Source organism: Aethalodelphis obliquidens, unplaced genomic scaffold (genome assembly GCF_003676395.1).
Source record: "Aethalodelphis obliquidens isolate GAN/ISIS:26980383/991018 unplaced genomic scaffold, ASM367639v1 scaffold31, whole genome shotgun sequence".
Classification (NCBI taxonomy): Eukaryota; Metazoa; Chordata; class Mammalia; order Artiodactyla; family Delphinidae; genus Aethalodelphis; species Aethalodelphis obliquidens.
In genome coordinates this window covers 9,446,776-9,460,287 of record NW_020837975.1, presented here as the reverse complement: position 1 = coordinate 9,460,287, position 13,512 = coordinate 9,446,776, and the positions used below count along the sequence as shown (strand labels likewise).

Here is a 13,512-nt window from a genome sequence, read left to right as displayed (position 1 = left end):
GGAGGAAAAACATTCTTCAGAATGTTTCCCTACAGCAGAAGCAGTCTGTGTAGCCGAGGCTCCATTCAGGGCTGGGAGAGTGAGAAGGCATGAGCCACCATTCATAATTACCTCAATGAAGTATTCTGAACAAATAATACACTGGAGCTCATTCTCTAGCACGTCATTCACATGGCTAAGAACTTCCTCCTTCTGTGCTTGCACCTTCGCCTTCTCTTCCTGCAAAAACACACAACCCCACCTGTCATTCGGGAGAACCAACAAGAATGCAAAACAGGACAGGAAGCAGGGTTATTAGTCTGCAATAGGATTCAGAAGGAATCTAAATTAAAAATTCACCCTGGCACAGCAACACGAGAATAAAACTCTTTCCGCAAGGGTTATTATTTCTCAGAACTGCTTTCTAATATAGGACACTATCTTCCTTTTTTTCCCTCTCTCGACTTCTTTAGTATGTATTCGCATTGCAGGTTCTGTCTCCTTCCCAAAAATTAACCAAATGATAAAAACTGAAGGTAGCATACCCACTCCAGCAACCACCCAAGACCAGAATGAGGCATTAAGTATCCTATAGCAAACTGCAGTTCAGAGGTGGTACAAAATCATCCCAAGCAACCAAGAACTCACTGGATAAGAAAGAAATGAGGAACAGTCCATAAAGGTAGGAAGCTTGAATTAGTGTGTAAGGTCCATTCCATTCTTTGCAGCTGCCTCTGCTATAAAATAAGCATAATACCTATGTTCCCTAGAGGCAGGAGGCTAGAGAGATGGCCTCTTGAAGTACCTTCAGGCCCCACACTCTGTGATGCTTGTCACTTCCCACTCCTGCAGTGCAATTTCCCTGTGCTTTCCCCAACAGGTCAGACTGCTTGTAGACACACTTTTTAAGGAGGATCTAGGTGTACTCTTTTTTTTTTTTTTTTTTTTGGCGGTACGCGGGCCTCTTACTGTTGTGGCCTCTCCCATTGCGGAGCACAGGCTCCGGACGCGCAGGCTTAGCGGCCATGGCGCACAGGCCCAGCCGCTCTGCGGCATGTGGGATCTTCCCGGACCGGGGCACGAACCTGCGTCCCCTGCATCGGCAGGCGGACTCTCAACCACTGCGCCACCAGGGAACCCCAGGTGTGCTCTCTTGAAGCCAACATTTATTAAGTTAGCACCTCATCTCCGAAACAGAAAGGATGAGGAGCCCCTGAGGCGGAGAGGAAAAGCCATTTAGGGTATATTTGATATACCCTAAATATTAGGGTTCATTTATTTCTCATGTTTTACTTTCTCTTCTAATCAAAGCAAAGATTGTCAGACTGCTTAGGGCAGTGAAGAGGGACTGGACCCAGTTATAACTAGAGTCAAGTTCCCTGAAAACTTTTGAATTACTGGATTTAAAAAGATGTGGTGGTTTCTTGGAGGCTGGGGAAGAAGGAACTATGTGATTTAAACAGAGGATAAGGATATCAAACAAACAAGAAAGTCTCCTCCTTTTCTGTATTCTGCTCCAGATATGTACATGAGGAGGGGTGGGCTGAGAGATGCAGTCAGACTCAGGCATAAGTTTCAGGTCAGAGGATGCAAACTGGTGGCCTGTGGACTGGATCCAGCCTGCAGATTTATTTAGTCTGGCATTCATGGTATCAAAAAACACTGAACTGTTGCCAATACTTGAAAACTGGGATACTTTACATAAACATTTGGATTTCCATCTTCCATGGAAAACTCAGATCGGACAACACTGGGCTTGCATATCTGGATGGCAATGACTGGCTGCATCAGAGAAGAGCTGCCTCTGGGAGTGGGGGTGAGGGTGCACCTCTGCCTCACAGCTCCCCACTATGTTCTTACACCGAGGCCACTTTACTCCTATTATCGGTCTGACCCCAGTGGGCACTTGAGTTTACAACCCCTAATTTAAGAGTTCCACTGATTCGATATGGGGAATAACGACATAAATGCATCAAGATGAACTATTTTTTATTTTGACTACACCACCCCTTAGCCTATGTGAGTGAAACACTCTGAAGGAGCATTTACCACAGACAGTGGACTAGACTCCAGGATGTGTCTTATTCCCAGCATTTTGCTTCTGGATAAAGGAAGGAAATAGATGTTGTCTTACAGGCAGAACCTTCTACAGCCCTAACTAATTTTACAGATTATTTCCCTTGAGGAAGGAAACAGCCATAACCTCTCCCTTCATTCACCATACCAACCTTTGCACTGTGGAAAATGCTGAGTTGCATGTGCTAACCAAATTCTAAACCTTCACCTTCTTTCCAGTACCTTGGTCTGCTCCAATTCTTTGTTCTTGGCTTGAATGATTGCTTCAAAGTCCTTCTTGCTGCGATTTAGCTCTTCCATCAGAGCCCGATGCTGCAGAAACATAGCAGATACATACTCAAGATGCGTTACACTGCATTGTTCCTTTCAGCCACCATGCCTGTCTCTCCCTCTGTCAACAGCTTTGGTTCAAGAGATCAATGGATTGGCAATTTCAAAATAATGTTTTTGTTCCATCAGGACATCCCACTTACATACTGCTTTTTTCAGGGAAAGGGGCAGGTAGGGACGGATGCCATCAAATCTATTAATCCCTCTGGAAATAACCCAACTTCTGTGGCCATCCAAATCAACTGAAGAATTTACACTGCCTTCCAGAGAGTCTGATTCTGTGGGTTTGGCTTGGGGCCCAGGGATGTACATTTTTTACAAAGCCACGCAACTGATCCTGAGATCAAATGCTCAAGAACTAGTAAGTAACTCTAAGGTTACCCAGCACTGGGAGCAGCTTTTAAAAAATAATCAGGGAAATATGGATTCAGGAAAACTAGATAATCATTTTCTTTGAAATGAAAAAGACTTTTAACTATTTATTCTATAAATCACATACTACATGCTCATAAGGTAATGCTGCCTGAACTCTGGCTGTTGTCTTCTGGAAGCTGGCATGCCCAAGAGCTAGCAGCTCATTCATTGTGACTAACTGCCTACATCAAATGTCAAGAGGTTCCATTTCTATGAAACATAATTTCTGAGCTCCCTCATACTTAAGTATAGCTTATATTTTAAATCTCATTTCAAATCCTTTTTTAAAGAAGGTGATCTTTCTTTTCTATTATTTTAATTCTTTTATTTGGTGTTTTTCTTTTTTTTTCTGTTTTAATGAGAACTATATTTTCAAATGGTGGACTCTTTCTGCCCATAACTAAACTGAGGAAGACCTGCTGACTTAAAAGTCCATGGGTTGGGAATTCCCTGGTGGTCCAGTTCTTAGGGTTCTGTGCTTCCACTGCAGGGGGCACTGGTTCGATCCCTGGTGGGGGAACTAAGATCCCAGATCCCACAAGCCATGTGGCATGGCCAAAAAGAATAAATGATAATATTGTATCTATGTTAAATCTGCTGAATTTAATAACAGTGCTAGGATGATGTAAGAGAACGCCCTTGTTTTGAGGAAACAAATACTGAAGTACTTTAGGGTAAAGGGACATAAAACATGCAATTACTTTTAAATACTTAAGTACTTTGGGGTAAAGGGACATAATATATGCCATTACTTTTAAATAATTCATAAAGAAATATACACATGGAGAAAGAGAGAAAATGGTAAAGCAACTCTTGGTAGCTGAACCAATACCAGAAACTGCCTACCTCCACATTTCATATACATAAGAAAAACAGGGCTTCCCTGGTGACACAGTGGTTGAGAATCCGCCGGCCGACGCAGGGGACATGGGTTCAAGCCCTGGTCTGGGAAGATCCCACATGCCGTGGAGCAACTAGGCCCGTGAGCCACAACTACTGAGCCTGCGCGTCTGGAGCCTGTGCCCCGCAACAAGAGACGCCAGGACAGTGAGAGGCCCGCGCACCGCGATGAAGAGTGGCCCCTGCTTGCCGCAACTGGAGAAAGCCCTCGCACAGAAACGAAGACCCAACAAGCCAAAAATAAATAAATAAACAAACCAATGAACCAACATATAAAAAAAAAAAAAAGAAAGAAAATCCCCCAAGTCAGTTAGCTAATTTACACTTTGCAGCTGAAAGTGTGCTTGGCTGATAACTCAGCTGACTCCAATTCACCTTCTACATGTCCAGAATCACACTATATAACGGACATTCTGAAAACAGAAATGGACTTAGAATCCCAGTAACTTACAAAGTCTAGTCACTTAACCAAGTCACTTAACTACTTGCGGTTAAAGTATAGTTACTTATAAGATGCAAACATCAAAATGGCATTTGTGGTGAGTGCGTTGTAAAATGCAAAGTGCTATATAAGTACGAGTAGTTTCTAAAACTGTGTTTGTGCTTTTTTACCCTTTTATAGCTGTGTTTAAAATGTTGGCTAGAAGAGTTAAAACTTGAAGAAACATTTTCTTTTGCACAGGAGTCCTTTTATGCTCATTGTTTGCTTATAAGGAAATACTTTGGAATAAGAATTTAACCATTTTCTGCGCACCTACATAGAAGGTAATAAATTATTACACTGTCTATAACTCAGCAGCCTTTCTAGGCTAGTACCTACTTCTGGCTTCTTTTAGGAGACACAGTCATAACAAAAATATTTAATGTGCCAGGCATTGTGCAAAGTGGTTTACATACATTGTGTAATTCTCACAAAAACTCTTGAGTTTGATGCAATTATTATTTCATCATCAGTAAAATGGGGAAAACAACAGCAGTTACCTCACAGGGCTGTTGTTAAGGATTTGAAAAGACTATACATAGAGCATTTAGCACAGTGCCTGGCCAAAAGTTAACTGCTACACACAGTTTACCATTTGTAGGTACGTTCATTTTACAGATAAACAGACACAGAAAAAGGCAAGTGCAAGCAACAGGGTTTTCAACTCAAGTCTGACTTCCCAAGTTTCTGCCGCTTGCTTTCTTCTTCCTTTTTTTAAAATTATCTCCTCGTACAGTAGGGGGAAATAGTAAATCCCCATGATAGTGGCTGAACTTAAAGCCAGGAAACACCTAATTTAATTGTCTTTGACTGTCCTCACCCCCTACCAATGCCTGGCAAAGTGAGCTGCTCACTAAGTTCTTGAACTAATGAAAGACTAGGTTTCTAACCCGGGCGAGCTAGATCTTTCTGGGCTGGGTAGAGTCTCCTCGTCTCTGAGCTGGTATCCCTGGCTGCAGACCTGAAGAGGCTGTTCAGGTCCTTTTCGAGGAAACGGACTTGTCTTCCCCTCCTCAAAAAACAATTTACCAAGGGCCACTGCCCTCCGACCCACTAGGACTTGAAGGGTCCCAACCTACATTCACCTGTGATAACTCCTATACATCTCCACCACCGCCATGGCGACATTTTTGGAGCCCAGCTCTCCCCCGCCTTCCTCTTGGCAGGTGCCGAAGGTGGTGTTTCTGAAAAGATATTATTCAAGACACACATTTTAAAATGTGTGGTCTGGGGGCTTCCCTGGTGGTGCAGTGGTTAAGAATCCGCCTGCCAATGCAGGGAACACAGGTTTGAGCCCTGGTCCGGGAAGATCGCACATGCTGTGGAGCAACTAAGCCTGTGCGCCACAACTACTGAGCCTGCGTGCCACAACTACTGAAGCCTGCGCGCCTAGAGCCCGTGCTCCACAAGAGAAGCCACCGCAATGAGAAGCCCGCGCACCGCATTAAGAGTAACCCCTGCTTACCGAAACTAGAGAAAGCCCGCGCACAGCAACAAAGACCCAATGCAGCCAAAGATAAACTAATTTTAAAAAATAAAAAAACAATAAAATGTGAGGTCTGCAGAAAAAAAGCAGTTATGTCAGAAGTCCTGAGTATTCATCTTGGCCACTAATTAGATGCATGTGCCTTAATTTTCTCATTTATAAAATGGGAAAATAGGTGCCCCCCTACGTTGGGGTTAATAAGAAAAAAAATAACATATATGAGAGCACTCAGAAAAGTTTTTAAAGCTCTATGTAAATGTAAGTTATTATAATTATAGGCCTGGAAAATGAAAAAGAACAGCTTCAGAAGGACCACCAGGTGGACCGAACAATAACCATGTTTCATTTGAGAGTGGTAGGTCCCCCAGGCATGCTGTTATAGAACCATGACCTAAAAGTATCCTATTTTAGATTAATGAATGGAGACTGGCCAAATGCATCATGCTAAATGATAGTGTGTTTTCCAGTCTGTCTCAGTAGAGGGTGAGGTGTTGTGGGTGCAGGGTGCTTAATGATTCCTCAGGGATTTCCAAGAGCAGAACCTTACTCTTTTCCAGTCAATTTCAAAACATTATCTGAATATTAATTTAATAATCCTCTAAATGGGAAACATGCCTACCCCCCCACCCTAGAAAATACACAAGCTTAGAAAATAAAATTCTAAAAAGACTGAATTTTTCACCTAATGCTTTCCAAGGCTGTTTGTGCACCCAAGGTAGGCACCCTCCCAAGCATGAAGTAATATGTGATTGTTAGCACTGTAAAAAGGTTGGGAGGTAGGTAAGCAATAAAAGAACCGAATGATAAATTCTCCTGAACAAATTCTAATGCGATTACTCATTTTTCTCAAGGAGATGCACTTACCTCCTGACTTATAACAAACTACTAATCATTACACATAAAGAAGACAAAGCAGGTTTTAAAGATGCAGAAGAACTCATAAAAAAATAAACAGAAGAGAGAGGTAGTCAAGTTAAACTAAATAAATTACAGGCAATCTTTTAGGATAATTTTATTCCTGTGAGCCTTGCCCCCTTCAGTAAATTGATACGTTTTGCTGAAGGTTAAACTGCACATTCTCAACCTAACCTAAAATGCTTAATTGGAACATTCTCAGATGGTTTCAGGATGGCTTCAGCTCAGGAATGGTGAGGTAATGGAGGCCCTTGCAGGCCCTGGTGGCCAAGTCACAGCTCTCAATTTCCCTCTGCTGCTCTCACCTTTCTGGAAGCGCAGCCACTCTCCTAGAGAGCCTCCGAATTGCTACAGGCTCATTTCATCTTCACCAAAGCAACTCGTGCTCAAATGAAGATGTAAGCTTTCATGCTGAGGTCTGGCATGTCTGTGAGGCTCCAAGTCTCCGACCTGATGGCATGAGCAGCTGCCACCTGCTCTGTCTACAGACTGGAGATGCCACAGAGGTGTGCACTAAGCAGCAGAGGCAGCCGGTGGCCACAAGAAGCCTGGTTGCCCCCCACTCCACCACCCACTATAAGCTCAGGACAATGGCAAGAGATTTACCTCCTGCAGAGTCTGGGCCAGCTGTTGCTTCAGGTCCTCTTCTCCTTGTTCTTTCTCCAAACGCTGCAAAGCCAAAAACAAAATGTAAGGTTACCCTGCAGGAAGGGGGAAAAAGGGACAAAATCCAGTAACAAGCAGAGCAGACCTGCTAGCGTGAGCATCTGGAAACGACAGGGGGCAGGGAGTGGGTGGAAAATCTCCCATTTTACTTCAAGCTGTTGGCAGTAAGGGACTTAAGCAGAATTAAACTGCTCAAATACTGCACACCTCAGGGCTGTCACCTTCAAGCCACCACTCAGGGTGTTCTGGAGAAACTCTGGATTAATACTCCAAGTCCCCTTCACTGGCTAATGCTGTGACTCCCAAAAGGATGTAAACTGAGAGCTTCTGAGTCACCAAGTATCTAAACTGAAACACAATCCCCTGAGCTGGCACTCACAAGCTCCACCATGTTTCTTTCCTCAATTCTGGCCACTCTGTCTCTCACTCTGAGTCTTTACCACTTCTAGCCCATAAACTGCTCCTCCTCCTGCCTTGCCTGAGCTTATGCTATGTCTCCTCCATCCGCCCCCTTGAATGTAGATGCCTCCTACATCATCACTCCCCTACATCCAGCATCTTCCAGAAGAACCTCTGGGCCCTTCCCTCCTTAAGAATTACCTACCCGGGACTTCCCACGTAAGACTCTGCACTCCCAAGGCAGGGGGTCCAGGCTCGATCCCTGGTTGGGGAACTAGATCCCACATGCATGCCACAACTAAGAAGTCCGCATGCTGCAACTAAGAAGTCTGCATGCCACAACTAAGAAGTCTGCATGCCACAACTAAGAGTCTGCATGCTGCAACTAAGAAGTCCATATGCCACAACTAAGAAGCCCACACGCTGCAACTAAAAGATCCCATGTGCCGCAACAAAGACCTGGCAGAGCCAAAATAAATAAATAAATAAAATATTTAAAAAGAAAGAATTACCTACCCATTTAATATGCCAACTGGTAATGGTTCTCTAATTTAAATATATTGACTTGAAACTGTTCTGATTATTTTGTGTGTATAATACATCTTTGTCTCCTCAACCAGATATATTCCTTAATGGCAAAAACCATTTATTAAGTATCTTTATAACTACCCAAACTCAAGTATAGTGCCAGGTAATGTGGGTACTCAAAAAAAAAATCTGTGTGGCTAATATGTATAAAATAGATAACTAAAAAAAAAAAAGAATGACGTGGAGAATTCGGTAACATACAGGGTCCTCCTTCCATTATAGTAGTTGAAAATGCTACATCCTTGCTTTCATGATGTCCTCTGAACCCAAAGTGCTATCCTGGAACAACCAGACACCCTCAGAAACTGGTTACTTGAGGTTACAGGGAGTGCAAGATTCCACCCCATGGGGTAGTGGTGGAAGTATCATACAATAACATTTAATTTCCAGAGGAGCAGCAGAAGTGATTCCAGGCTTGTGTTGAGACCCCAGCATTAGCACTGCTGGCCCTGCAGGTGAGATGTTTGTGCCCAGTGACAACAGCATAGCATCTTCCTTGGACTAGGTCTGTCTCATTCCTGACTGTGTAGTTTCCAGCCTTGTTTTCCCAGTCCCCCAGCAACTAATGTTGTTTAAATAAATTCCTTATATTGCAAAAAAAAAAAAAAAAAAAAAAGTCTGTGGGAATTCCCTGGCAGTCCAGTTGTTAGGACTCCATACGCTCAATGTTGAGGGCCCGGGTTTAATCCCTGGTTGGCGAAATAAAATCCCACAAGCCACACAGCGCAGCCAAAAAAAAAAAAAATTCTGTGTGAAGTAGCAAGGGTTAAATGAGTTTCTGAGCAAGCAGTAGGGGTAGGATAAATTCTTAGGGCTTGGTGGGAGAGGGGAATGCAACTAATAAACAAAGGACTAGATATACGTCACTAGGAGCGATTTATATATGGCCCTCTCATTCCTGGAGAAATTCTCTAAACCAGTCCTTTTTGCCTTTCTTTACCATTTTGATAAGGAAAAAGATTTCACAGCTATATCTTGAAGCATGCTGAAAGGAGCCACAAATATTAACAGTAACTCTTGTTCCTGAGCACATAAGCCTTTAAAGAGAGCTCTACTCTGGTGAAGGTGTCATATACTAAATATGTGAAGATAAACCTCCATCTATTAATTTCAAGAACTAGTCCAGGCTGGAAAAGGGCAGCAAAAAGGTACACATAAGCAAGCAGTGTATACCCTTAGAAAGACCTATTTAATCCATGGCCTTGGCTAAGACCAGCAGTTTACGGGGGATAGCTGAGATTAGAATGAAATCTACAAATTGTTCAGAAATAAGCCAACACAACTGGTTGTTTCTTACCCTGAGTAAAGTACATGAAAGAGAAAAGCTTATTCACTTCAATCCTGATTGGCCCCTCTTAGTTCTAAGTCAACAATGGGGAATTCTTGACATTCAGTATTACCTGAGCAAGTAGGTGAGAGTAAAACCTGTGGCTCTTGCCAGATGGGAACTGACATTTTGAGCAGAACCAGGATCAGCCATAGCCTAGAAGCTTTGTGCAAGTGCTTGTCATCTAATCCCAAATGACTTGGGCATGCAGACACATTTGCCCTCACCTTGACACAGCTAAGACAGTCATTATTTTATCTACTAAAGGCCCTGTGGGAGGTGGCTTATCACTCAACCCAACAACTGAGTCATGGTGTACCTGTCCCCTCCCATGCTGGCTACTCAGGTCAGACACAAACATTTTCTGCCTTTCTAGCCTCCCACTTCCTAGGTTAGCTACAGAGCTAACAAGTTGCCAGGTAAATCAAGGGCAGAGTAATCAGGTGACCTACACCTGCCTTGGGTACAGAAATTTGGCTTTGACCTCAGAACAGAGAAAGATTACTCATGAAGACAACTACCGTGTTAATTGGGGTGTGCTGTAATTTTGGGGCATCTTCACCTTCATCCAACCTCTCTCTGAATTTACCTCAGTTCTGAGATGCCTCACCTTTGCATCCTGTTATATCTTGGCTGGTTCTGCCAGTCACCTTTCCCCATCTTGACATCCCAACTCTGGCTCTTGATCTGATCATCATGCTGAACCTCAAAGTTTTCTGTTCCCATTACATCTCCTGTCCCTGGCACTCAGCACTTGGTCCCTGATCCAGAAACAGAGAGTTCTGGCCAGAGGCTCACGAAGGGCCTGCCCATCCCAAGGGGCACTCTTGTCCTTCCCTCCTGTGTGGTACCTGGAGATGCTGCTGCTCTTCCTGGAAAGTCTTCTCCAGCTGCTCCACTCTGGCCTGCTGTTGGGCCTGCTCTTCACACAGCTGGGACTGCAAATCCTGCAGTTCCTGCTCCATTTTCACAATTTTCTTTGAGTTCCCTTTTTGGGTCTGCTTTTTCACATTCAGAACAGCTACCTGCTTTTCCTGCAACTGTGTTTTCAGCTTTAGAATCCTGGACATCGTTACCTTAAACAGCTCTAAGCGGCTCTGAGATGCTGAAGGATTTGAGGCTTTCTGCTTCTTATAATGAAGCTCTACAACTTTTGCAGGGCCTGGGTCAACATGAGCCCCTGTGGTCTTCCCACTTAGCTGAAGAGAAGTCAACTTAGGATCCAAATATTCAGAGGGTTGACTAGCCACTTCACCTTTCCCATGTGACTTCACTGGCTGACCAGGTTCACAAGACACTTTACTTATTTTGGATTTCAAATTTGAGGGGCCTTCAGCTCCAGAACCCTCTAATTCATTCAAACTAAATTTCCTTTTAGCTCTCAAGCCCTTATTTTTTTCCATCATCTGGTCACTTTTTGGGGAAAGACAAGGATAAATCCTCTCCCAGTCTTCTTCAGTAACTTCATATTCATACTCTGCATTCTCCTTATTTTCCAGAGGCACCCCAAGCTGGATGTGATCTCCATTATGGATAGAATAGACCTTTAAAGGTTCTAGACGTTCTCTGTTCAGCCAAACACCATTCAGACTCTGGGGAAAGGGAAAGAAAGACAAAATAAGTTTCATGATTTCTCTCCTCTTAATGGAATTTCCCTCCTGCTGCTGCAAAACCTTCTGTCTTTTCAGAAAGAAAATCCTTGGAGGCAGAGTCAAGATGGCGGTGTGGGAAGACACGGAATTAGTGTCTCCCCGCAACTAGGGTGCCTGCCACCACTGGTGGGGGACTCTGATGCCCAGGGAGATGGGAAGAACCCCAAAGTGAACGGGTAGGACATAGGGGGACTGAGGGGGGAGGAGAAGTGGAGGCCAGTTAGGATTGGCACCCCTGAGGCCAGGGAGATCAGGAGAGGCAGGCGGGAGGGGCCCTCCAGAAGGAGCGAGAGAGATGGGGAGCATGACTGCCCCACCCACTCGAGCCCAGGAAGCCTGCTGGGCTCCCAGGTGAGGTCCCCTGCCCTCTGAGACTGGGGGTGGGGGGCACGCCTGGGCCCCTTCTGTTCCTTGAGCCTAAGCCCCACCCCCCACAGCCCCCAGGGCCTTTTCCAGCCCTGTGGGTCCTGCGCATTGGCTCCACCCACCACCCAAACCTCACCCTTGATTAGGCCCCACCTTCCACAGCCAAGGCCTTCCCCCCACCCCGCCCTTTTTTTCTTTTCTTTTCCCTCTTCCTCTTTTTTCCTATTGTGATGTACCTTCCAGTTGTTGATTCATCTATATTTTTATTTTTATATTCTTTCTAACATATCTGTTCGTTTCCTAGTCTAATTTTATTTTTTACTCTGTTACTGTTTTTTTTTTTTTTTTACCCCACATGGCTTACGGGATCTTGGTTCACGAGCTCAGGGTTGGGCTGAAGCTCCTGTGGTGGGAGCTCCGAGTCCAAACTACTGGACTAACAGAGAACCTCAGACCCCAGGGAATATTCATCAGAGTGACGTCTCACGGAGTTCATCGTCTTAGCACCAAGACCCAGCTCTGCCCAATAGCCTACAAACTCCAGTGTTGGAAACCTCAGGCCAAACAACCAGTAAGACAGGAACACAATCCCAATCATAAAAAAGAAAAAAGAGAGATGGCAAAAAAATACGTCACAGGTGAAGGAGCAAGGTAAAAACCTACAAGACCAAGTAAATGAAGAGGAAATAGGCAATCTACCTGAAAAAGAATTCAAAGTAATGACAGTAAAGATGATCCAGAATCTTGGAAATAGAATGGAGGCACAGATTGAGAAAATATAAGAAATGTTTAACAAAGATCTAGAAGAACTAAAGAACAAACAAACAGAGATGAACAACACAATAACTGAAATGAAAAATAAACTAGAAGGAATCAATAACAGAATAACTGAGGCAGAAGAACGAATAAGTGAGGTGGAAGACAAAATAGTGGAAATAACTGCTGAGGAGCAGAATAAAGAAAAATGAATGAAAAGAATTGAAGACAATCTCAGAGACTTATGGGACAACACTGAATGCACCAACATTCGAATTATAGGGGTCCCAGAAGTAGAAGAGAAAAGAGTCTGAGAAAATATTTGAAGAGATTATAGTTTAAAACTGCCCTAACATGGGAAAGGAAATAGTCACCCAAGTCCAGGAAGCACAGAGAGTCCCATACAGGATAAACCCTAGGAAAAACACACCAAGACACATATTAACCAAACTAACAAAAATTAAATTCAAAGAAAAAGTATTAAAAGCAGCAAGGGAAAAACAAAAAATAACATACAAAAAAGGAATCCCCATAAGGTTATCAGTGATTTTTCAGCAGAAACTCTGCAGGACAGAAGGGAGTGGCAGGATATACTTAAAGTGATGAAAAAGAAAAACCTACAACCAAGATTATCCTACCCAGCAAGGATCTCATTCAGATTCAATGGAGAAGTCAAAAGCTTTTCAGACAAGTAAAAGCTAAGAGAATTCAGCACCACCAAACCAGCTTTACAACAAATGCTAAAGAAACCTCTCTAAGCGGGAAACAAGAGAAGAAAAAGACCCACAAAAACAAACCCAAAACAGTTAAGAAAATGGTAATAGGAACATATATATCGATAATAACCTTGAATGTAAATGGATTAAATACCCCAACTAAAAGACACAGACTGGCTGAATGGATACAAAAACAAGACCCATACATATGCTGTCTACAAGAGACCCACTTCAGACCTAGGGATACATACAGACTGAAAGTGAAGGGATGGAAAAAGATATTCCATGCAAATGGAAATCAAAAGAAAGCTGGAGTAGCAATACTTGTATCAGATAAAATAGACTTTAAAGTAAAGACTGTTACAAAGATAAGGAGGGACACTACATAATGATCAAAGGATCAATCCAAGAAGAAGATGTAACAATTATAAATGTTTATGCGCCCAACATAGGAGCACCTC

At 43.4% G+C, this 13,512-nt stretch overlaps 1 protein-coding gene across 5 annotated transcripts in view; it reads right to left on the bottom strand.

Annotated features, from left to right (window-relative positions):
• RNF8 (ring finger protein 8) overlaps positions 1–13,512 on the bottom strand; it is a 70,158-nt gene that overhangs the window by 40,449 nt on the left and 16,197 nt on the right. For all 5 annotated transcript variants that reach the window (XR_003437171.1, XR_003437170.1, XM_027127120.1 and 2 more), the window contains exons 3-6: positions 10,413–11,153; positions 7,188–7,250; positions 2,278–2,367; positions 112–219 (exon numbers count right to left, since the gene is read on the bottom strand). Coding sequence is in view for 3 of the 5 variants with exons in the window: in XM_027127120.1 (XP_026982921.1) it covers positions 112–219; positions 2,278–2,367; positions 7,188–7,250; positions 10,413–11,153 (1,002 nt within the window). In the remaining 2 variants the exon portion in view is untranslated. The remainder of the gene's footprint in view (positions 1–111; positions 220–2,277; positions 2,368–7,187; positions 7,251–10,412; positions 11,154–13,512) is intronic.